Consider the following 23,186-nt stretch of genomic DNA (forward strand, 5'->3'; position numbering starts at 1 on the left):
GCGACGGGTGCAATGCTCACGGGGCTGTTTGTACAAACAGTTCGATGGCCCAATGTTGAGAAAGCGCCGTCAGTTAGTGAGGTGGCGGAACAGACGGGATTGGACGTGTTGTGCCATTTAACTCCGCCACCCGGACCAAATGAGCCGTTTAGCTCATTAATGGCAGTACCGTTGGGAGCTACCAATCTTCTCCAGCACACTTCCTCCCACTCTTCTACAGCGCATTCCTCCCAAACTTCTACAGCGCACTTCCTCCCAATCCATCATCTTGCGACCTAACCAATCTAGGCAGCTATCACCAATCCAGGCGTAGAGAATGTCTGGATCTTCATCCTCAACCGGGTTCGAGCAACTCCCACCGCTAATCAGCTGCCCTGAGTGCGGCGGCCGCGTCTTCACCTGGATTGCTCGGGCGGGTCAGAATGTGGGCGTTCGTTTCTACAAGTGCGTCAACAAGGACGTGAGTACTACCCCATCCATACATCTGAATCCCCATTAACATTCATACCATCTAATGCAATCTTTTTGCATTTGGAATCAATTTGTTTTTTGCAGGCTGGCATCTGCAACTACATGAGAACGAAGGCGGAGTACCTTGCCGAGCTTAGCTACCATATGGCGACCACACAGCAGCCATTGCACGGGAGCAGCCAGTCGGGATCTTGTCTGAACCGCAGAGTTCGAGTTGTCGAGCAGCAGCGCACTGTTCTAGTCGGTCCCCAAGCTTCCAGAGCCCAACCACTGCTTAATCAAGCAGGCTCATCCGCCACCGCTCTTCATGTTCTTGTGTTTTTAGAAGCAGGCATACTGTTAGTGCTTCTGCTTATCCTGTTGGCGTTGGTCAAAGTAGTATCACTCCTTAGCAGGTAGTCAGTGGTCTTGTTGACACAGTACAAGGAATTTCTAGAACGCGCGTTTGTTTCTTTTCTAATCGCAGTGGTTGTTTGTGAGGTGTGGCAGTGTTTTGATTTGTAAGCCCGTTTGCTAAGAAATATGTCACGTCACTATTAATGAAGTTATGGTCAGTTCTACATGTTGACACGCTCATATGGTCCACTTTTCCAGCAGCACTTCCCCAATGTTTTTCCCCACGCTGCCATTTGGCATTTTCTGATGAGTTCAGGCCTTTAATTACGTTCATTAACACATATAGCCGCTGTCACCGACACGACTGGCGGAACGCAATAAATTACTACCTACCAGCCTCCATACATAATTGTCGTCCTCATCTCAGGCCACAGCCTCGCACCCACCCAACGCTCCTCATACCAACCATTTGTTTCGCCCGACCCTCCTTCAGCTCCCACCGTCGATCTGGCCGACGGCGAGCCAAGTCCGGTGCCGGAGCTAAACAGGTACGCGCGCAGTTTATTCCAACCGCCTCCCCTCCCCTCACTCTCGCATTCCGACCACAACAATCCACCCATTAGCCAGTCAATATACTAGGAACACGACAAATCCCAAAATATGGATCCCACAATTTGTTCTATTCCCGGATTGCTCTATCCCGATCCGCTACCATGTATGCAAGCCTGGCGACTCTTGTGCATTTTTAATATATAGGATCACAGTCCGTTTTACTCAACCTAGTGAAGCCATAAGCCCGCGTTAGCTGTAATTTAGCCCATTACTTCATACAGACACTTTTAGAAGTACTCAAATTCATTGAACTACAGAACGTCAGCGTCGTCCAGGGAGCATGTCATTTACGGTCGATTTCGTCTAGGATTTTCGAAATAAGTTCATTTTTCGGTAGGCACTATATCCGCAAACAATTTATACATACGATTTTTTCAATTTTCGCTTACGATGATATCTGTAGGCACCATGTCTGACGCCGGTAGTTGTGATGGGGCCGCAGCCGCGTGGGATGCACCCCAAGACGACATCCTTGAGCAGCCAGTGCATACTATGGAAGAGCAGGCACCTCCTCCTCCAACATCTCGAATTTCAGTCAGAAAAGCAGTAGAAGTAATCCAGACATTTGACGATTACAAAAGGTGGCTCGTCACTGAAATTGGGTTTGGTGGAATGTTAAAGCTACCCATGTTGCAGAAGCTTAATCTTAAGTTCAGCGCATGGACTATGAGCAAGGTCTGTGTTGAGCGTCGAGCAATTGTTCTATCAGAAACAAAAGTACTCAAGTTTTTTGCGGAGGACATCCACAAGGTGTTCGGCATACCATGTGGCCACCGGAATGTTAAAGGCCGCGATGGGTTCATCAAGCCAGAGGATGTGACCTTCATAAAGAGGACGCTAGGGATGGACAGGACGGGTGTGCATAGTCTACACGCGGCTGAGGAATTCCTTATGCGCGACATTTCTGAGGCGTCCAGCAAGATAGAGAAGGATTGCTTCCAAATTGCATTTGTCATTTTTGTTATGGGACACGTTCTGGCACCTAGGACAAAACACGATTATGGCACCATAGACTATTGGGGTGCACTTGCAAACACGGAGAATATCACGCAATATAATTGGTGTGAGTTTGTACTGGAGTTTTTGCTCGAGGCAGTCCGGCGGCTTAAGAATGATATGATGGCCAACAACCATAGTACAAACCTGGTTGGTTGCCACTTGTTTCTCCAGGTTTGTAAACATATGTTTTTCAGTACACACCCTCCTGTGCACCGAAATCTGTCATTTGCGTTTATGGTACATGCTCATTCCCATGCCTGCTCTGTAAACCTTTGTCTCTTTTTCAGATTTCTTCTTGACAATGTTGACCTTGGAATTTTCAACAAGAAGCACAATGTTCTTCCACGCATTAGTGATTTCGACCATAATAGCCTGAAGAACATGATAACGATGGGCACTGACATTGGGAAGGGCCCCACTTCATATGTAAAATGCATGGTAAACATTGCAGCACGGATGACAACATATCTCATTCATTATGATTTTTTCTGTTTTTGTATTAAGGGATTTCCATGTGTATCCTTGGCAGATTCGCCAGGGCAGCGACCTATGCTATGCCCGCTGCAACATACCTGATTGCAACGTTACAACATCCAACCAGCCAGTAGGATCTGGCAATACGGATCAACATGCTGGCAATCGCACGGATGACAGGCACGATTCAGTGCAGGTGTCATCTTCATCAGCTGTCAATCTAATCGATGTACAGACACCAATACGTATGCCTGGACCAATTGATTTTGTACAGCACATGCGGAACCGATACCCCATGCTGGTATGGGTCAGTGGGTTCATTTCGCGATTTTGGTGATTTTTTTCCATGCCCCTTATTCCTGAATCGTTCCTGCGTTTATTTTTCTGCTGCAGGGCAGGGATGAGCTGACCTTTATACTGAAGGAGCAGAATGCCAGATGCCAGCGTGAAATTAACACTGCTCGGGCCAATCTGCAAGCAGATATGATCAAGTTTGTGGACAAACTGATGGCGTCAATCAGCAAGAGGTGCATCTGTTGTGCTGCACGAGGTTTCTCGGACTGTCCAGCAAGAGCAATCGATACATGTCAAGTTGACACGCTCACAACTCCGTGTGGTCCCAAAATCCCAGGTGTCAGGCTCGATATGTCTGCATGCAAAGGTTCTTGGTCACTCTTCCTTGCAATTTCATTATTATCTTCCGTCCGCACATTTTACAATGAATTTTTCACTTTGCCACTAATTCATTTGCTACGACATTCGCAACTCCATTTTGCAGGTGCCAATTCTACTTCCAAGCCTACTTCCGATGAACGGTCGGACCAGCAACAGAACAAGAGGGTGCGCATCGACGAAGAAGTAGTCGCATCAATGACGTCTCAGATAATACATTTTGCAAGGCAGACTCTGCAGGCAATAAGTGAACTGTTTATTGACCTTCCCAACGACGGCAGTACCACTGTGTTTGAACAGAAGTCTGACGGTCTGCCAGGGAGGAAATATGTATTCAGGGCTGGCTTCCAGACAGACCCATGGATCAGGGGTGTTGTCCCGTGCCCACCGCAGGCTTATGTGTCCGAACAATTGGAAGTTTTTTTTGCTACGGCACCGGCAACAGAGCTATCAAGGTGATATCTTGAAACCATGCTCTTGCCGTTTGTCATCTTTTCCTGCACATCTGTGTCACTTAGGCCGCTCACATAGCATGTGTGTATTTACAGGAATTTCCTTGTGCATGAGAATCCTAGATTCTTACGGATAACTGGGTTAGCGCTCAAACAACAGCTTGTTGAAGATGAACTAATCGACCATGAGATGATGTCAGTCATCATTAGAAGGTATTCTCAGACCGACCAGGAAGCAGACAAACATTCACCATACTTAACGTGGAGGCACCCACTTGAACCAGAATTCTCGGTCAGTCATACATTGTTTTTTACACTTGTTGAAAACCTTGCAACACAAATCTCCATTTTCATATACTGACGATTTCTGCTGTATATACAGACTCTAGTATTATCCGATCATGATTACATCCATACGCTGTCTATCCACAAAGCATTATCGGCGGCAGGACTCGAGTATGACATCACATCGGCTCAACTGGTATGACTGACTTAGCCGTCCACAGTTCGTTCATACATGTCTACCCATCTGTCCACAAACGTGTCATGTCTTCTATGCAGTTCTTCACGCCAGTCCCACGACCTGAAGGGTGGATTGTCATTTTCTGGGACATGGTAACACGCATCATCTTTGTTGTTGATCCCATGTACAGCAAGAAGAGCCAACCCCTGACCACACAACACAGAGACGAGATTTTAGGTTGGAAGCTACATGGAGAACTGTTCAGTTGCTTAAATGAGTACTATGCTGGGTGGCCCGTGAGCAAAGATCGGTGGACTATCCAGTTCCCCGCCCTTGCTGATAGCATTTTTTCCCGGTATAGTTTTCAACCTCCGTTTTTTCTGGATGCCCCTATGCGCAATTTCATAGACTTTCTTCTTATTTAGCTCTGTTTGCTATGTTCAGAAAAGAAACTGGTGCATGTGTTGTCTTTATCACCCGTCATTTTGATGGCAAGAAGCTGAAGATTCCCCTCACAAAGGTTGGTTATCATGTCACCTTTGCCAATTTTATGCGTGGCCAAAGTCAGCACTTGTAACTTCACAAGTTTGTATGCTAACTGACTACCGAACCGTTGTCATTGCACAGCACACAATGTCAAAAGCAAAGCGGGAAATGCTTCATGAGTGCATGAAGTTGCAGGGAAATTTCTCACCACATGCACGTGATGCTCTCTGGCGCCTTCTTGCACCATCAGACTCCATCTTTGAAGCAGAATAGAGCAGCAAAGGACCACCATTGGCATGGAGCTATGCTTTTGTAGTATCTTGCCTATGCACCCTAGCCACCTGAAAGTATGTGACCTTCATCTTAATCACCAGTAGAAAATATGTGAACCGAGGGCATCATTTTCATCCTATCGTTCTATGTTACCATGTTGCGGACTAGTACTTCAAGCATCATGTACTAATTAAGTGGATTTGTGGGTTCTGTGGCCTATATTTTGTTCCCATAGTCACCTCATGCATCGATCCCCATGGTTATTTTTTTAGCTGCATCTGAGGTGTAAATGACATGCCCAACTTCACACACAATCGGCACCTTAGGCCATATGCTTTTTTACCAAATGAAATGGCTCAAACCATGAATCGCCAAACCGAACGACCCAATGCCCCATGAATCCACCTGTAGAGACTACACCTGATGACATTTCTAGTGCAACCTGACATGTCACGGTCAGGTCTTTTATATCACAGCTAGGCCGATCCAATTAAACATGAACACTTCCGTATCAAACGATTTTTTTGCAATGCCAATGCATCACACAAACAAAACTAGACAATATGTGCAAACAATTTTGGAGAGTCGCGAATCATGGTGTGCATGTTTTTGTATCAGTCAGAACAAGGATTCAAAGATTGCCATTCCAAACTTTGTTTGTAGTTGGGTCAGCATATGGGAGAGATATACCGACCTCACCTCATGCCAAAATCAATCTACCTATATGGACAACATCAATAAACGGCAATCACACATGTCGAAGGTTCACACATACTTAGGTTTTACGTTTAGGTCTTACAGTCTCAACGGCCATATATGACCGACATTTTAAAAAAATGACCACACCCATCGATGATGCATGAATAGGTGGTTCCGAACCCAGGCACTGATCACAATCACTTACACACCATCCGGAAGTGGGGTGCAAGCTAAATTGCATCTCTAGTTGCAACCAACATGCCAGTTATCCCTGAAATGATGACCCTACTTATATGGATCACAATAATAGCTCACAAACTTAGACATGGCAGCCAATAAGTCCTCACAATCACCTACACACCGCCCGCGGTGGGGTGCAAGCTAAATTGCATCCTTTCCCGGCTCCAAAATGTCTTCATTTTTCTGCTGCTGGCAAAACTAGGGAACCATTACCACACCTCATAGATGTGGGATGGCAACTAACGTTCCCAATTATCACCTTATGCAACCAGGTGTATGTTCCAAAGCCGCAACGTTCGGTCCAAAATTAGCAGTGTCATCGCCTAACACTCTAGAATGGCAGCACTTCCTCAACCATGAAATGTGGCAGCTCCCCCATGTTCCCCCTCATTAATATAACTTCATATGCAATTGATTGCCTCATGTAGTTAAGGCGTGCCTGCAAAATATTTGAGTTTGATTATTAGCAGGCTCATCAATGTGATTGAAACGGCTAATAGAACTATCCAACATGTTTGTACGGTACAGTGCTCACCGAGGTTAGCACATTCTGAAGATATAGCCCAGTGTAATTCCTGCTGTAGTTGACAATGTGTAGCCAGCTGTCCTCCCTGCTTGTTTTCCATTATCACATCAATCAAGTCAGATTATTAATCCACAGCATACAATTTTTTAGAACTTGAAAGGTGCACTCTTTGAACATACATTGTGGAGCTGTCATGCATGCCGACGTTGTACTCGATTCTCCATCCTTGAGCCGGGACATACCAACCAGCGATATTCTCATGTATGCACCGCCGTAGTCCTGCTAGGATGAAGTTTGCATTGTCTTCATGCTTGTCCTGCATCTGTCCGATTGGCTCAGATGTCAAACATGGGTCCATGACCAACAATTTCCTCTCCTCAGCATCAACTACATATAGTGACCAGCTTTCCATCATTGGAATCGGCAGCATCAGCTGAAAAATCACAACATTGCATGAGTTCATATTAATGCACCCCAATTGATAATATATATGCACATAACACTCTGATTTTATATCATATCATGCGCTGAAATTTTTGTACCTTCTTTGTCCACTGCAGGCGATACCCGAGTGCCTCATAACTCATCATCGTATTCATGAATTCAAAGTCCAAATTGTATGAACGGTACATAAGGGCGAGCTACAGAAAGACACAGTAAGTTATGGCAACCTGTCTGATGCTGCAATTAAGCTGCTTAGTTCATGTCATCTAAGTGCAGACTCACCACAAACCGCAAGTCAAATATGTGTCGCCACCTGATCTCCCAGTCCCCGTACATTCCCCCTTCCTTGTACACAAGCATTCTCGACATAGCTGTCCAACCGATTGTCGTCATGCGCCCACCAAGACCAAATTCCTTCACAAAGTCCTCACCGGATAACACTATCAGGTAAGGCACCAGGTGTTTTTACCATTTCCTGCAAGTTTGCAAAACACAAGCCACCAGCACTGTTAGTCACCATAACAAATGCATTTCTTGATGTCGACATGATTACAAACTTGACGCACCTGTTTCGATTCCTAGAGCTGCTGGTACACATTCTGTCCCAGAATTCCACAACATCTCTTGCAAGGGGCTCTTCATGCTTCAGACCAGCTTTTCCTGGGAATACGTCCCCCTTCTCACTCATTTCCACTTTCACTATGGTTCTCACCATGCCAACACGCAACCTCAAGTTTCTGTTCATTCGTCCTACTCCCCTATGTACGTCAGCATTCCCTTCCCGAGCCATTGTGTCTACAAAATTAGACAAAGTTACTCTTTTCCCATTTTAGCGACACATGTAGTTTTGCATTCTATCTTTTCCCGCTAACCAACCTTGATTGCCGGTGGGCTGTTCGTGTGTACCAAGTTCACCAATTCTTGAAACATTCCCTATCGGCATCGGTCCTGCTTGTCCTGGTCATACAAGTTCAACCACTAACATTTGTTATGGTACTGCATCATTTTTTCCCAATCATTTAAGTCAGTTTTAGCATCTTTTGCATACCTTCATGATTGTCTCCATTACCAGCCATTGTGTGTACCCCATGCCCACCACCTCCAGAATTAGCCCCTACTCCCGAACCTTCTCCGATTTTCCTGACTGGTTGGTACAAAAACAAAACAGTGCATGGGTCAGGCCAACACTAAAAAAGCTTCTCAGCACAATCATTTTTTTCCACTCACTTGTGATCCCTGGGAAGGTGTATCCTGTGATGCTACCGAGAACACCTCTTCCTGTAACCACTACTCCAGTTTGTTCCGGTGCTGCAAATCAATTCAATATAAATTGTTATTATTATGCTAGTGAGTTTACATTTAACAAAGTCAGCTTTAAGCGCACAAACCTCCATCAATTATAGGATGTTGTAGTAGCCTATGGCCAGCACCTCTGGAAGTGTCCATAGAATCAACGTCATCCTGCACTGTTCCATTTCCATCATCACCGCCATCATCCAAACTTGGGTTTGATGCCGACTCCCTGCTCGATATTCCCAGCCGTCTCCTCTGCTGGTGGCACTGGCTTACTCTGTTTGCGCTCATCTTCTGTCCCCTCCTGATCCCTTGTGCTCCTCTTCCTGGGCGTGCATACAGAAATTATAATGAGAGAGTTTGCCCATTGCCACTGGTCAATTATGTACATCAACAACAGCAGCACCTATTTCATTGGTCGCACCCCGCACAGATGCAGTCACCAATGCTGATGCCATACTACGGTATCCTTCCGGTGGTGATGAACCAACACATGCCATCCCTTCAGTTTGGTAAAAATATATTAGTCGACTAACTACTGCACGTATTGAACTAAGTCAGACACAACACTTACCATCTATAATTGTATGAAACTTCAGGCAAGTGTCTGTGTTGTTTTCATTGCCATCCATATTTCTCACAATTGCTTGCAGCTCTGATCCAACTTCATCCCCTGTGAATAATAAACAGTAAGCATCATTTATACGACATCAGCCTTAAATCATTGCCAACCTTATCTCATTATCTATACTAAGTACAATCGAGGTCCTCACCTATTGTCCTTACTGCTGGTGGGAGCTCTGCACCCGCTTCCGGCTCTGGCCCTTCGCAAAGAAGGTCCTCCGTCATTTCTTCTGTCTTAATGTAACCCATTGCTCGATTTACATCTGAAAAGACAACTTCATACATTTACTTGATGCATGCCATATTTTTCTTATAATTATTTTCTGACCATCTCAAGGAAATGCATACCTGTTCTAGATGGCCCTGTGTCAACATCTGTTTCTGGAGTGCTCACGGTCAAGTCAATCAATGGCACTAAAACAAATACAATTTTCAAATGTCAATTTCTAAAATATTTTTCACATAGTTTTACATTATCTGTCGGTCGCACGTACCTGGTGCCATGACAATGACCTCATTATTCGCTTCAGCAACACTTGTGACCAAGTCGATGAATGGAACTTCCAATTCTGCATCAACAACATGCATTACAACTGCACTTCTATATATCATAGTGAATATGCAACTCTGTCAAGGCGATGTAACTAACCATTCGCATCGTACAAATTCTGTACTGATGATGCAAAGAGGCCATCAGCGCTCAGTTCCACCCTTTGCATAGGCTCATCTTCTATAATACTATCATGATGTCTTTCCAGCATCTCATCGTATCCTTCCATACTATCAGCATCCGGAGTTGATGGCTCTGTGAGTACAGATCTCATTGGATCCACAACTGGTCTAGCTTCTTCAAGCACCGCATTCATCATATCGCGAACCCCCATGCTCATCAGTACACCTTCCGCTAGAAGAAAGCAATTTTTTAAGTGTGAGCACACCATACCTCTTCGATTATAGTTTAACCTTAAAAAAATACAATATGTGACCATCAGAAGTGGCTAACCTTCAATATCTGCTGATGCTTGCAGAAACCTTCTTATGAGGCCACTGTGTATGCTGTCGTCCCCCCTCTGTTCTGGATGGACTACATACTCAGCAGAATCTGGAACTCCATCTCTAAGCACTGCACTTGCAGGAGTTATCGGGGGCTCGGACCCTGGAACTCCACTCCTGATCACTGCATCTGCAGGAGTTATCGGGGTCTCGCATTGATCCTTGGTTGAATCACCCGTACCATCTACAGGTCCATCTGCAGAAAACATCCATCCTTTTTAATATGGTTACTCAACATAGTTGCATCAGGTACAAGGGGTAACCATCTTTTTAAAGTAAATTGAAGTGCAATCAGATTCACAACCTGCACCCTCAAGCAGTGGGACAGAGATCTCTTCCGGATGCGCTTCCCGCCCTCCTCCAGTGTTCATCAGTATTGGGGCAATTCCTGCTGGCGCTGTCAATATTTTTCAACGGCAACAGTCATTTTTCTATCAATGGATCTTCAATGAATGGGTTTAATAATTAGACGATCTTTGTTACCTTGTATGCTCACCACTGGTGGCCGCTGCCGCCCCCAAGTTGCTCCTCGTCTCTCTGAAATTTGTTGAACAACTATGACCTGTCATCTACTATTCTCGGAAAGCACAAGGTGTTCACTCCGATCATACATGTCTAAGCTTACCTTGCTGCTGCAAGATCCTTGCAACGTTCCTTCCTATGTGTTCATACTGTGTCTTCACATCGTCGTCGCTATCTGAGGACTCCAACTCACTCTCTTCTTCTAATGTTTTTTTCCTTTATCGTTTGCATCGATTTGCAACATGCGGCTCTGCCTTCTGGCCTCATAACCTCCTTCATTGATTACAATTGGCAGCTCTCTCTCCCTTACAGCATGTAGTGGAGCATCTGCAAACCAGCATTTTTCACATTAATTTTATTACACATTTTATATATACATATTCATGGTTATCACGTTTTGTCTGACCAACACACCTGTCAAATTGACCACTGCCTGATTAACCTCTTCATCACTTCCAGATCCTGAACTGGAGTCATCACCATCTAAGAGTACAACGCAACGACCAACTGTTAATTCTAATTCAATGAACATTATATGCTCGAGGTGATGCAGCAAACAGGAATGAAATCCAAGATGATGTTGTTTACCATATTCTTGGCTCCGGGACCTCGACTGTGAGAATTTTGTATTGTCTTCCAGGTGCTTTCTTGAATCATTACTGTGATCCCGCATATCTCCCACTGTGTTAACAATTGCCAAGGGATGCTCTTGTGCAATCCTGTCATATGGAATTTCGTCCACCTCGTCGTACGTGTAATATACTGGAAGTGCGTTTTCAGAAAACCAAACTTTAAAATGTTAGACACATCTCTACATGTCCAGTATAATTTTGCTCATGTTTTGCAGTTCATTTTTGCTAACCTGTTGGCTCGCTGCAGTCGCTGTCACACTCTTCGACGACAAAACCCTGATTCAGAAGAGCAACCTGCCAACTGCTTGATATATGATCGTCAGTCGCATTGTCCACCACCTCAGTTGTAGTGCCCACGCATCGGCCCCGTGCACTCAAGTCGCCCTCTCCATGTGGTTCTCCGTCGTCTGCAACTTCTTCGTCCATAATGTGGAAGCCGGGGTTTGCATCGCCATATTGCGGTTCAACTGCTGCAAGTTCATTGTGTGCTGCAAACAACTGAAAGGACCCGCAAATTGCGGTTTATTATGTAGCTCGAACGATACCATGTTTGGTCAAAAACAATTTCATTGGGACATCTTACCGAATCAGCTGTTGCAACCATGAGGGGGTGCCACATCCATATTTGTTGTACCATATACGATTCAGGCCTCGTCTGCATTACATTATTTAATTTTACAACAAATGTTAGTACCTTTTACATACAATTATTTAAGATCGTACACGTCATGAGACTAGTACTGTCATTACCGGGTAATATCCTGGGTTTTCCCTCTCCAATTGTATCAATTTCCTCACAATCGGAGTTGAGTAAGCACAAATTCTTGGCAGCAGATTTGACCTCAGGCTTGCTGGTCTATAATCCACCCAGTCCAGCTGACAATACTGCAAACACAAGTGGGATTTATTAATCAGTTACTCAAAATATCCAAACTAACTAAATTACTGTAACCAACTTTCTAGGTACGTTACTTGCCTACAAGAAAAGCAAATGTCCACCTAGGATAGCCAGCTCGTCTCCATTTGCTACGTTTCTTTGATATCGGTCGGCAGTAATCATTATGAGATCGACCGAGTATCGTGCAATGTTGTACTCGCCTATAGCCCATGGATCTTGCACAATGGGTAACATCTCTTCTGGTATTGTAGCAACTGACTGTCTTGGGCCCAACAACATGGATACAGCTAGCAGAGTGGATGCAACCGCGAATGCTATGGTCTCATTCTCATCCATGCAACAAGGGTTTAGTGTGCTTATGACATACTCAAGGTCTGATACCTTCAAGCCTCCTCTTCCTCGCAGTCCAAGCAAACCCCTAACTTTCTTAACAAGCCTACATCTATCCACAGGTGTTCCAAATTGAACGATCCTACCATGACCACGTACGCCCAAGATCCTAACAGCATCATCATCAGTGATTGTTCTCACTTGTCCATCGGGCATTCGCAACGTCCTAGTTCTAGTGTCAACCCTACCTAGTAGGTCAACGACGTAAACCCTATCTATCGGCCCGACATATCTGTTGGTCAGCAAGCCGGCCATGCCCGTCGGCTCCATTGCATCATAAAACAAGGTACCTAACCCTAGGAAAGGCCCCGTGGAGAACATGGATCTGTAAGACGGCTCCCTTGGCCTTGTGCAGAACATCTCATCACTTCCGTGTTGCCTGCTCCTCTTCTTCGCGCGCCCCCGGGTGCGGCTGCCGGATCTTGGCCGTTTCAGCGTCCCCGGAGGCCTAGCCATTGCCCTCGACCGATCTGCACAAAGCAAACGCACATGCATCTGGGTTAGTTCATACATTCACAAGCTGTAAACAGCCCGTATGGAACGAACCCTTGGTAATCTACTTCATCGATGGCGGGAAAATCTTAGCCGGAGTAAGAAAGCGAGCTAGATTAGCTGCCAGAAAGGAAGGCCGGAGCAGAACAGAATGTACGGTGGAGTTAGAACCGATGCCAAAAGATAACTACTGGCCGGAGCACGGCCGTCGGAAGAGTATGAGGAGGAGCATGCTTACCAGATAGGCAAGGCTTGCTTCCTCTGTCCGCCGGAGGTCAGACCAGATCTGGATTTTTCCCCTTTCTTCACTGCTAAGCTCCAAAGCTAGAACAGAGACGTATAGTGCTCCAGGAGGGGGGAATGAGCAGGGGAGAGCTCGTGGGGTGCGGTTAAAGCCAGCGTCCGCCGTCACCACTGTTCCATCTACTCCCCCCTCCGAATTTACTGCTTGTCTATGCAAATTTTTTTATTACGTAGACGCCTGGAAACCTCTCACAGCCACACATTTTGGACTTCATGGGCGGGAATTACCCCCACGCGATGCTGCTTGCGCCGCAGAACAGGAGCGTTCCTTGTATATGTTCTGTTCGAACAAGTTTTTACCACCGAGCGGTCGATCAAATCGCCCCCCCCCCGGTGAATTTTCTACATGGACGTGCGCTTGCATGCAGCACTCATGCATTGTGGTCCGTACTTTTTGCAAGTACTATATTGATACACCCATGTATATTTTGGGACCAGCACCCACACTGCCGGTACCCCTTTATATAGAAAGTTCATAATTGGGGGGTCCATCTCGAAATATGCTACTTGACAAAGACAGAGGATGTTTTCCAATCGCTCCCCCTCACTCCTGTTGACCTTTTCCCTCAAGCTAACAGCATGTAAGGACAAAGACATGCACATGCATGGACTGGTGTCCAATGCATTATTCTAGTTGCACAGTACGAGTCGTGAGCGCTTAACCAATGCATGGAGAGTTCTAATCAGCTTCTGCATGTATATTATGGGACCACTATTCCCGGTCGGATGCACTAAAGAATGCATGCAGTGCTTACGAGTTGCCACCGGGCATGCGTTCGCTTAAAGATAGACCGTACGTACGAACTGATCCCCATGACTACAAAAATACTAAAAACACAGATATCTCAGTTCGCTCAGTGAATCATTGCATTTTTTTGAAATGGAAATGCACGTCACACAAATAAGCCTCGGTTACAACGGTTGTTTTATACTGGTTGACAACAGCAGGCATGCTTTACATTACAGAGTTCACTACTACACCCATGATCCACTTACAAACATAGAGACCTATGTAGCAGACTCAAACTGATTATTGGTACACATGACAGCAACAAGGCAAAGGCATCTTTGCCTAAACTGAGTGTACTAGCAACAAGGGGTAATCAGATATTCTTTCTAGCACGTTTGGCGATGTGGCGATTGCTTTCCTCCACATCGCCATCCGCTGTTATCATCAGCTTAAGGGATTCATCTTGCTCCAACTCCAGTTGATTAGAAGCTGGATCATGCTCTCCGAAACCTTCCTCTGCATCTGGACACCCATGAATCCCTTGATCCATCATATGCTCGGCAGGCTTTTGCTCCTCCCGCTGGTCGCCAGGCCCACTCACCTGCTGAAATGCTTGTACAGTAAGCATGCATGCACACTAGATTCTTCACTAACAATCCCTGGCTTACCATGCACACCTGCAGAGACACCGTGGAGATGCCTGAGTTCTCACGAATCGCAGGCTCATCCCCCTGGTTAACCGATGCTTCAGACACCTCCTCTGCCTTCATTGGACCACCATTCGTTCAGTTATTAACATCAACAACACTGGCACCTCAAGACAGAATAAAGCAAGCGGGATGTACATGGATCGGATCGTTGCAAACCCTTGTGCAGTCTTTAGAATTGGTCAACGACGATGCAGGGTGGGAGACTACTGAGGCTCCCATGAGGCACCTCTACAATGAAAATGGTTGAGCCGGTCGACGAGCCAGCACCACCTCCCCATTTGTACTGATTCGTCCTCCTCATCCCGCCCATATCGTTTGAATTTGAAACAAAAGCCCGCTCACCTGGTTTGAATGCCGGCCACAACAGTTTTCCAGCCCCATCTAACCCTGCACCTCATTAATTTTCCAGTGACTGGTTTGTTGGCTTACACATGCGCCACGCCCCATGGTGACATGCCACAGGTTACCATGTAGGAGCGCAATTTTACTATTCAGCCATAAGCAACACTTATCCAAGAGTTGCAGTTTCCCCATATTCATATTCGCGCAACACCAAATTTAATTCCGCATCACATAGCATCTTAAAATTTAGAGTTAATACCACAATTGGTACATAAACTTGTAGGGGTGGGAACAGATTCATACAAAAACTAAAAAACCCCACAAAACTAGTCCTCCAACTTGACTGTTGTAACAAATTCATACAAAAACACCCCGAACTGCACACGTGGCACGCCGGGTAGGCTCTGTCGGGCCCGAAGCATGTTTTTACAAAAAAAACCTCGCGCTTTATCAATTTCGCAAACAAGTCCATACCCCCGACAGAAAACCCCCTGGTCGTCGGCCCCGATGCAAACCCCTTCCAAAACATTTCCTTCTTTCGCCCGTCCTGTCCTCCTCATCTGCTCCTGCTCTTTGCGACGCGACGCCGCCGTCGGCCTCATCGGCGGCGACACAAGGCGCCATGGAGCAGCGGCATAGGGAACCCGGCAAGTTCCCTCCTGAATACATTAAGCACTCCTCTGCCTCCTCCTCCTCTGCTTCCCATGTTCCCTCCTGAATGTTTTCACCTCCACTTTATTGAATGTACTGAATTTTGTGCATTTGCTGAATGTCTGAAGTAATTGAATATGCTGATGAAGCACATTTACTACATTTTACTGAAATAACTGAATATGGGTGAACTCCATTTATTGTGTGTGCTGGAGACGCCCAAAATTAAAAAATAAAAATAAAAACAAAAAAAATGTTTGGCCTGTGTCTCGAACCCAGGACCTGTGGTTCGAGAAGTAGGGTACAATGCTAGTGCGGTAAGAGTAGGAGCTTGTTAGTGCTACATGCAGTAATCTACTTGTACTGCTCACAGAGACGCCCACTCCCAGTCGCCCACTCCACTCTGGACGGTTCGCGTTCCCACCCACCGCATCAATATAACTCACCCACCCACCGCACCGCCCACCACTCCCCACTCACCACTCCCCACCCGCCGACCGCGTCGCCTCCACTCCCAACTCACCGCCGCCGGCCACCGCCGCCATGGCGAACATCGAGCCCTGGAAGCTCGCACTGGAGGATCTGGCCGGCGACGACCAGTCGTTCCGCGCGCAGATCAGAGAGGTCTGCAGCTGGTTCCCGAGCGCAAAGCTCCTGCTCAGTCACGCGCGCGGCTTGGCCAAGCAGCTGACGGACGGCGAGAAGGCGCGTGCCTTCCCCAGAGGCCACGCTCAGGTGCCGCCGCCGTCGTTCCTCGTCTGGGCAATGCGGGAGGCCACGCTCAGCGTGGATCCATACCAGTGAGCTAGGTGGTGGATGTACCGCTCCACCACCTCTCTGGCCCCGGTCCCCCTCGACGGCGACCCTGCGGACGCCGTCGGCGTCGTTGTCGCGATGCCTGCTCCAGTCGACCCTGCGGAGTACGCCTCTAACAACGACCTGACAGAGATGGTTGTCATCAGTGATGACGACACTAATGAGGTTGTGCTCGTTGCGCCGGCCGCCGTTGAGGGTGGCAGAAACATGCCCATCGACGCCGAGCTCCTGCCGAACGTCGAGCTCCTGCCAGAAGAGGTGAAGGTCGAAGAAGAAGAAGAGGTGAAGGAGCCAGAGCAAAAGAAGAAGGGGGCAGTGAAGAAGGAGCTGAAGAAGGTGCACCGCTCCATCCGCCTGCAACGGCTGAAGAAGTGAAGAAGAAGAAGTGATCATTCTCTGCAACCATAGTAGTTAGGTATGTGGAACTGGAGATGATGTTCAACTGGGGTTATCTATTTTGAGCAGTTGCTGTTGAACTGATGTTGTCTGCATGTTGCCTACGTACTGTTGTTATCTATGTTGTCTGCCCATGTTGTGCCCATGTGCCCATGTGCTCACTTTCTGCCTTATATGCCAACATTCCAAATTGTGTGCTTGTGCTAAAGCTTGTAATGTCAATCATGTCAAAATGAGTTTATTTTCATGTCAAATAAGAGAATCATTACAAGAACAAGCAAATGATTTCACCTCTCACATCAAACAGTTTGGAATGTTTACAACACTCAACATATATAATAGGTAGCCACTGATTTCATATAATCAGTAGAAGTAGCAACTGATAACAAATAGTTTCACCTCTCACATCATGCCAAATACTAAATTACCTAACTTACACAAAACCTCTTATCACTAGAGCTACAACACCAAACAACAGTGCAGAGCAGCAGACCAAACAGGCTAACCAAATTTCCCTCCTATCCCTAGTTCTGCTCTCCTTCTTGTGCTTCATGATCATGGCCTTCCTCTCTTCCTTTAGCCTCATAATTTCAGCATCCTTGTCAAAGACAAATTTCTGAAGAGCCACATTCTCTTCAGCAAGTTTGCCAATCACCTGCCTAGGCCTCCCCTGCCATTCTTTGTCCACCCACTTCAGATAAGCACATGTACCATAACCCTGAAAACATGAAACAAGCATTTTGAACACACATTTAGTAAATTAGCATCCATTCTAAACAAGCATTTTGGTCACATATGTTTGCTGAATTATAAACTAACCTCAACAGGACAGACAAGAAATCTACGACCATAGTCATAGCCCTCACAGCAAACTCTTCTTGCTGGGTTCAGAAAGTGACAACATTGGTCACTAGTGTCAATGCCATTGAAAACAACATCAGGGGAGGATGGTATACCTCTCCAATCAAAGTATGGAAGTATTGCAGTCCCCTACAATCATATCCAACCAAAACATCTTCAGAAAGTTACCACATTGAGTACAAAATTGAAAAAAAATTCACTACATCTTGCAAGTCTGCAAAAATCAACATCTACAATCATATCCATTCACTACAAATTTTCACTGTCCATCTTCAAATTGAGGAGAGGGTACACACCTTCCAAGAATCAACATCCATGTAGCGCACCTCGCCGGTCATCTTCGCCCAGGGCTCGCCGCCCTTCGTCTTCTCGGCGCCCGCGAGGTCGCATCCATGGAGCGGGCGACACTGGCCAGACGACGGCGCTGCCCCACGGCGTCCTACCTGCTCCCTCCATCCTGAAGATGTCGACCCCTTCATGTCGCACGAGCCGGCGGTGGAAGCAAGAGGACGGGGGTGGCGTGGCTGGAGCGACGGCAGCGTGGACAGAGAGGGGCGGCGGCGGAGTGGACAGCCAGGGGCGGTGGCGGAGAGGAGCTCGGGGCTAGGAATTTGTAAATGAGGAACGAGCAGGAGGTGTTGCAGGAGCGCGGTGTCGCCTCCAGAACTGTGTTGTATGAATTTGTTACAACAGTCAAGTTGGAGGACTAGTTATGTGCGGTTTTTTAGTTTTTGTATGAATCTGTTCCCACCCCTACAAGTTTATGTACCAATTGTGGTATTAACTCTGAAATTTAACAACCGTATACATGGTCAACATGAGCAGTACATATTCAGAAAATTCAGAGAAAACATTTCAATAGGATGAAACTGGTTTAACAGATAACAGCTAAACATACATGGTAACCTGGTTTACGTCTAGTCCTCAGAAATCAAAAATACGTCAGTAGGATGAAATTGAAATTTATCTTATTAAGTTGGACACCATATAGCTCTTTCGAGCATTAAACCAGCCTTAGTTGCGCGGCCTTATGGCAATTGTTCCTCCGGTGTCCTTCAACTCCACAATTCTTGCATCTTGCTGGTTTACGTGGCTGCTTTGGTACATCTCCTCGTTCGGGACAGGTTGTCCGCTTGTGTCCCTGCTGCCTACATATCCCGCAGAACCTAGTTCTCTTACTTAAACCTTCATATGGCGCATTCTCCCTACTCATTGTCGGCCTCCCAACTTGCTTCCGTCTGGCAAGTGCCAGTAGGTTCTCCATCCTATTTGCAGACTCATTAGACGAGTTGTTGTCATCGTTTCCGTCGTTGACTTGTGTAGCTTCGAACGGATTGCATACGTCGCCTCCTGATTGTATCATTTTATGAACAGTACCATTGCCGACTAACCTGTCCTCCAAACCTAGGCCATCTCGGACATCCGTGTACGGCTTCATCTCGGCTGCACAGTGATTGAATAGTGATGTCAAGCGGTCGTAAGCTGCCACACTTGAGTCTCCCATGCGTACAAGCTCCATGGCTTGCTTGTACATATTGAAATGCCGGAAACTAAATGGTTTTTCCTGAGCGTTGTCTCTCTGGTACTGCATCAGGTGGGCTGGAAGCACATCTCTCGCATCTCGTGTCCACCTTTTCACAATGTGCTTCTTTGGGATTTCTGTCACACGAATGAAGTCCATTGCCTGCAAACGGGAACATATTTTTAGTCAGAACTACATCATGTAGCTGAACAGGTCAGTTTTACAAAAACAGAGGAATCCTATATGTAGTCATGCTGTTTTGAATCACCTTCAGTATATGGCTGCACAACAGCCCCATGTGGGCAAACTGTCCGCACTCGCAATCAAATTCATCTCCACCTTCAATCACCGTCACCTTGTATGAGGTTCTGCACCACTTCTCCCGCCGTGCAGCATCTGTATGTATTGCAATATACTCTTTCCCTTTTTCATTTTCTTCTACCTGATATGCACCACACTCATACAGTATATGGCCAAACTGCTCGAACATAGCTCTTGTGTAAATCTTCCCAGCGTGTCTCTCAGTTGCCATATTTTCTCGCATAAGTGGCCTCCCCTGCAAAACAAGACATCTATAAGTAATATCTCATTTGATCAGCTCAATATCACCGCCCCTAATGTGGCAATTTAGTATTTAGTTTTGCACTTACAATTGCTGTCCGCTTTTCCTCATAATTTTCTTCTGACTCACGGTCAAAAATTAAACTCATATACTTCCTCACAAAAACATGTATAGGGCAACCAGGCGGCACGTAGTTCTTTAGCATGTGATTTGCACTTTCACTCCGTTGTGTACTAGTCATTTTTGCACAGAACACCCCCTTGAAGTAGGGCTTTGCCCATTTGTGCCGTATTTCAAACAAATTAGTCATGTAGTCATGACTTTTCAAGTTGTATTTCTCTATTAAGTACTTCCAGCCATCCTCAAACTCATCTATGGTTAGCATGTGGTTGACAACCTTGTGAAACTCTGGTCGAAAATCACTCTTCTTTGTGTACAATGGGCCAAGCGACTCTTTTGCCTTCTTTAGCACATGCCACTTGCACCACCGGTGAGCCGTGTTTGGCATGACATTACTTATGGCATCCTCCATCGCCCTGTTTTGATCTGCAGTTCATTCATACTAAACTCATTAGTCTTATTTCGGCTAACTGTTAGACGGATTAGTTCTAAATTACACTTATACAATTGCATCCAATCTTACCGGTAAGTATTGTTTGTGGCGCCCTCCCCCCCCCCCCCCCATTATCCTAACAAACTCTGAGAAGACCCACTCAAATGTTTCCTCTGTCTCATGCCGAACTAGCACACCAGCTAGTATGATACTCTGGAAATGGTTGTTCACTCCAACAAATAACCCAAATGGCATGTCATACAGGTTGGTCCTATAGGTTGTGTCAAATGTAATGACATCCCCAAAGAAGTTGTACTGGAGCCTACTGTTCCCTGTAGCCCACATCAAGTTGCTGATCCTGCCCTCTTTGTCCGCCTGAACTCGATACGTGAATTGAGGATCCTTTGAGCACAGATCATGAAACACTTCCATTGTTTTCCTAACATCATCTTCTGCTTGCTCCCGGCTTATCTTGCCACACAAATTCCGCAGAGCTCTTTTGGTAAATGGCACATTCTCTATCTTTCCAAAAAAGCTGCCAATAATGCTGTAGACTTTTGACAAATTGACATGGTTCTGCCTCAACTGCTTCACTAAATCCTTGCTGTAAACGTCAATATGCTTGTGTGACGGCCAGTGTATTGTCTGGCCATATGTTTGTGACAATGCATGGTTGTGTCCATCTCGATGCTCTGCTATGTACCATCCATTGTCCTTTGTTCTCAGTAGTCTGATGAGGGATGGGCATTCACACCGGCACGAACGAGTATTCTCAACAATTGGCTTCCCCTGACGAAACAATTAAACTAGTCAGCCTCTGTCACGTGCGCTTCAGGTAATATGTAACTTATTTGATGGCACATATAAATCCACTCACTAAGATACCGGGCATAAGCAGCAAATATACAGTATTTTAAGTCTGCAAAAATTCATATTCAAGTAACACGAATTTAAACTGTGGACCGCAGATGAGCTTACACTCTATAGGGCACCCAAACGAGATACATGATGAACATGTACGGTACATATTGAGAAAATTTACAGAAGACATTTCAATATGATGTAACTGGTTTAACAGATAATAATTACGCATACATGGTCACCTTGAAATAGGAAACAATTCAGTAGTACGAAATGGAAAATAATATCTTATTTAATTTCCACACCATATATGTGTCCTAGCATTAATTATTGTTAATATATGTTTGGTCTATCTTTCCTCTTACCGCGCATCCACACACGATCTCTTGCATACACTTGCTCCTGTTCACGTTCAGCCTACTCTTTCCGTAGCGAATACCAAACCCTTTCTCCCATGAGTATAAATTGTAAAAGTCGTATGCTTCTCCGAGGGTGTCGAAACTTGTTCCAATCTTTGGCACCATAACTATGTCTCTTGGATGATCCGCGAACTCCCTCACGGTTTTCTCTAGCGTCGTGATCCTGTCCGCACAAGGAGGCCTTCCTGGAGCAGCAGCACCTACACGCACCCTGCCCATTCATATCACGCACATAATAAGGCGCGGGTCACCAAGAGAATATCAGCACCTCTGAGCCAAATGGTCGACAGTTACAGTCAATTCAATCAGTTAGAGAATATCAACACCGCTGAGCCAGATGGTGGGCAGTTACAGCCAATTCACTTGAATTTTCATAATCGATCATCTTCAGAGTGCTCACCGGCGCAGATTAAAATCTTATGTTCTGTAAACAGACAATCTGATTCAATCATATATTGTAAATCAACCATTCTATCATGTATTTACCATACCCAAAACGGAAATTCTTATATAAATTTTTTCCAACGTCCTTTCATCGGTAACTACTTGCAGAACTCATTCAAACAATTGCATATTGGTACTACTAAATCCTCATGAAATTTATAGGCTAGGGGGTTCACTACCTTTGCGTCCATCCTGGTGTCTTCGGGTCCAACTGCTCTATTGAGTGCTCGGACCCCTGAGCCTTATCCCCGCAGGATGCTTCCGGCCGATAGATCTGGGCGTCCGCACTTGAACCGGCCGGGGCTGGAGCAGGAATCTCCGCCGGCGCGGCCACTGGGAACCGCACGGGCTCCATTGTCCCGTTATTTTCATTGACCTCCTCAAGCAGAGTTCTAATCATTCCACACAAATTCATCACGCGCAGAGTATAGATCAGTCAGCCAAAAAATCAGCGCAGAACCATGGTAAAAAATAGCTCACGTGGCAGATCCGTACCTGTTTATTGGCTGCAGCAAGAATTCCATGGTCGGCGGAACCCCTGCGAGATCGCCGGGCTGCCCACTCGCCGTCGCCGGAGTCAATTATTCCCCACTCTCTCAGCCTCACCCCCCACAGGGAAAAGATACAAATCCAACTTCTCTTTCTTATCCACCGACTCGCCCAACCACTGCATTAACTGCGTGCACTGCCGGCGCTTCCGGCAGCCACTGTACCTGATCCACAGATCAGGACCCCGGCGACAACGTCGAGCCACGGCTCATCCATGGACCGTCGACGGCGTTCATCCCTGGCCCATCTGTCGGATGTGTATAGTTCAGTATATATTCACTTCCCGTGCTCCCGATGGAACCGCCAACAGGCTCAGTAATTAAATGCATCGAATCTCATAGCAATTCTCGACGCACCTGATACCGAGCTCCTGTGTGCTCGCCATCACATACTCCGCGTCCATGGAACTTGGGTAT

The 23,186-nt window shown here is 46.1% G+C and overlaps 2 protein-coding genes across 2 annotated transcripts; both read right to left on the reverse strand.

Moving 5' to 3' along the window:
* Positions 1-18,634: 18,634 nt before the first annotated feature.
* LOC141021039 (protein FAR1-RELATED SEQUENCE 5-like) lies at positions 18,635-20,485 on the reverse strand. Its single transcript, XM_073495968.1, has 3 exons — positions 20,033-20,485; positions 19,651-19,938; positions 18,635-19,544 (listed from the first exon to the last, which is right to left on the reverse strand). The coding sequence occupies exons 1-3, from the start codon at positions 20,474-20,476 to the stop codon at positions 18,864-18,866; spliced, it is 1,413 nt and encodes a 470-aa protein (XP_073352069.1). The 5' UTR covers positions 20,477-20,485; the 3' UTR covers positions 18,635-18,863.
* A 45-nt stretch (positions 20,486-20,530) lies between these two features.
* LOC120975983 (putative protein FAR1-RELATED SEQUENCE 10) lies at positions 20,531-22,925 on the reverse strand. The gene is made up of 5 exons (XM_073512000.1): positions 22,717-22,925; positions 22,401-22,613; positions 21,724-21,988; positions 20,643-21,286; positions 20,531-20,534 (listed from the first exon to the last, which is right to left on the reverse strand). Exons 1-5 carry the CDS (start codon positions 22,743-22,745, stop codon positions 20,531-20,533), a joined length of 1,155 nt encoding a protein of 384 aa, XP_073368101.1. The 5' UTR covers positions 22,746-22,925.
* Positions 22,926-23,186: the final 261 nt, after the last annotated feature.

The sequence above is a fragment of the Aegilops tauschii genome, chromosome 3, assembly GCF_002575655.3.
Source record: "Aegilops tauschii subsp. strangulata cultivar AL8/78 chromosome 3, Aet v6.0, whole genome shotgun sequence".
NCBI classification, from domain to species: domain Eukaryota; kingdom Viridiplantae; phylum Streptophyta; class Magnoliopsida; order Poales; family Poaceae; genus Aegilops; species Aegilops tauschii.

Coding starts and splice junctions, on each gene's coding strand:
- LOC141021039 (XM_073495968.1), bottom strand. CDS start 20,476: ATGGAGGATGCCATAAGTAATGTCATGCCAAACACGGCTCACCGGTGG. Junction 19,939..20,032: donor AGGAAAAGCGGACAGCAATT/GTAAGTGCAAAA, acceptor CTTGTTTTGCAG/GGGAGGCCACTTATGCGAGA. Junction 19,545..19,650: donor TGTGCAGCCATATACTGAAG/GTGATTCAAAAC, acceptor TCCCGTTTGCAG/GCAATGGACTTCATTCGTGT.
- LOC120975983 (XM_073512000.1), bottom strand. CDS start 22,745: ATGGAATTCTTGCTGCAGCCAATAAACAG. Junction 22,614..22,716: donor TTGCTGCAGCCAATAAACAG/GTACGGATCTGC, acceptor TGGAATGATTAG/AACTCTGCTTGAGGAGGTCA. Junction 21,989..22,400: donor ACACCAGGATGGACGCAAAG/GTAGTGAACCCC, acceptor ATGAATGGGCAG/GGTGCGTGTAGGTGCTGCTG.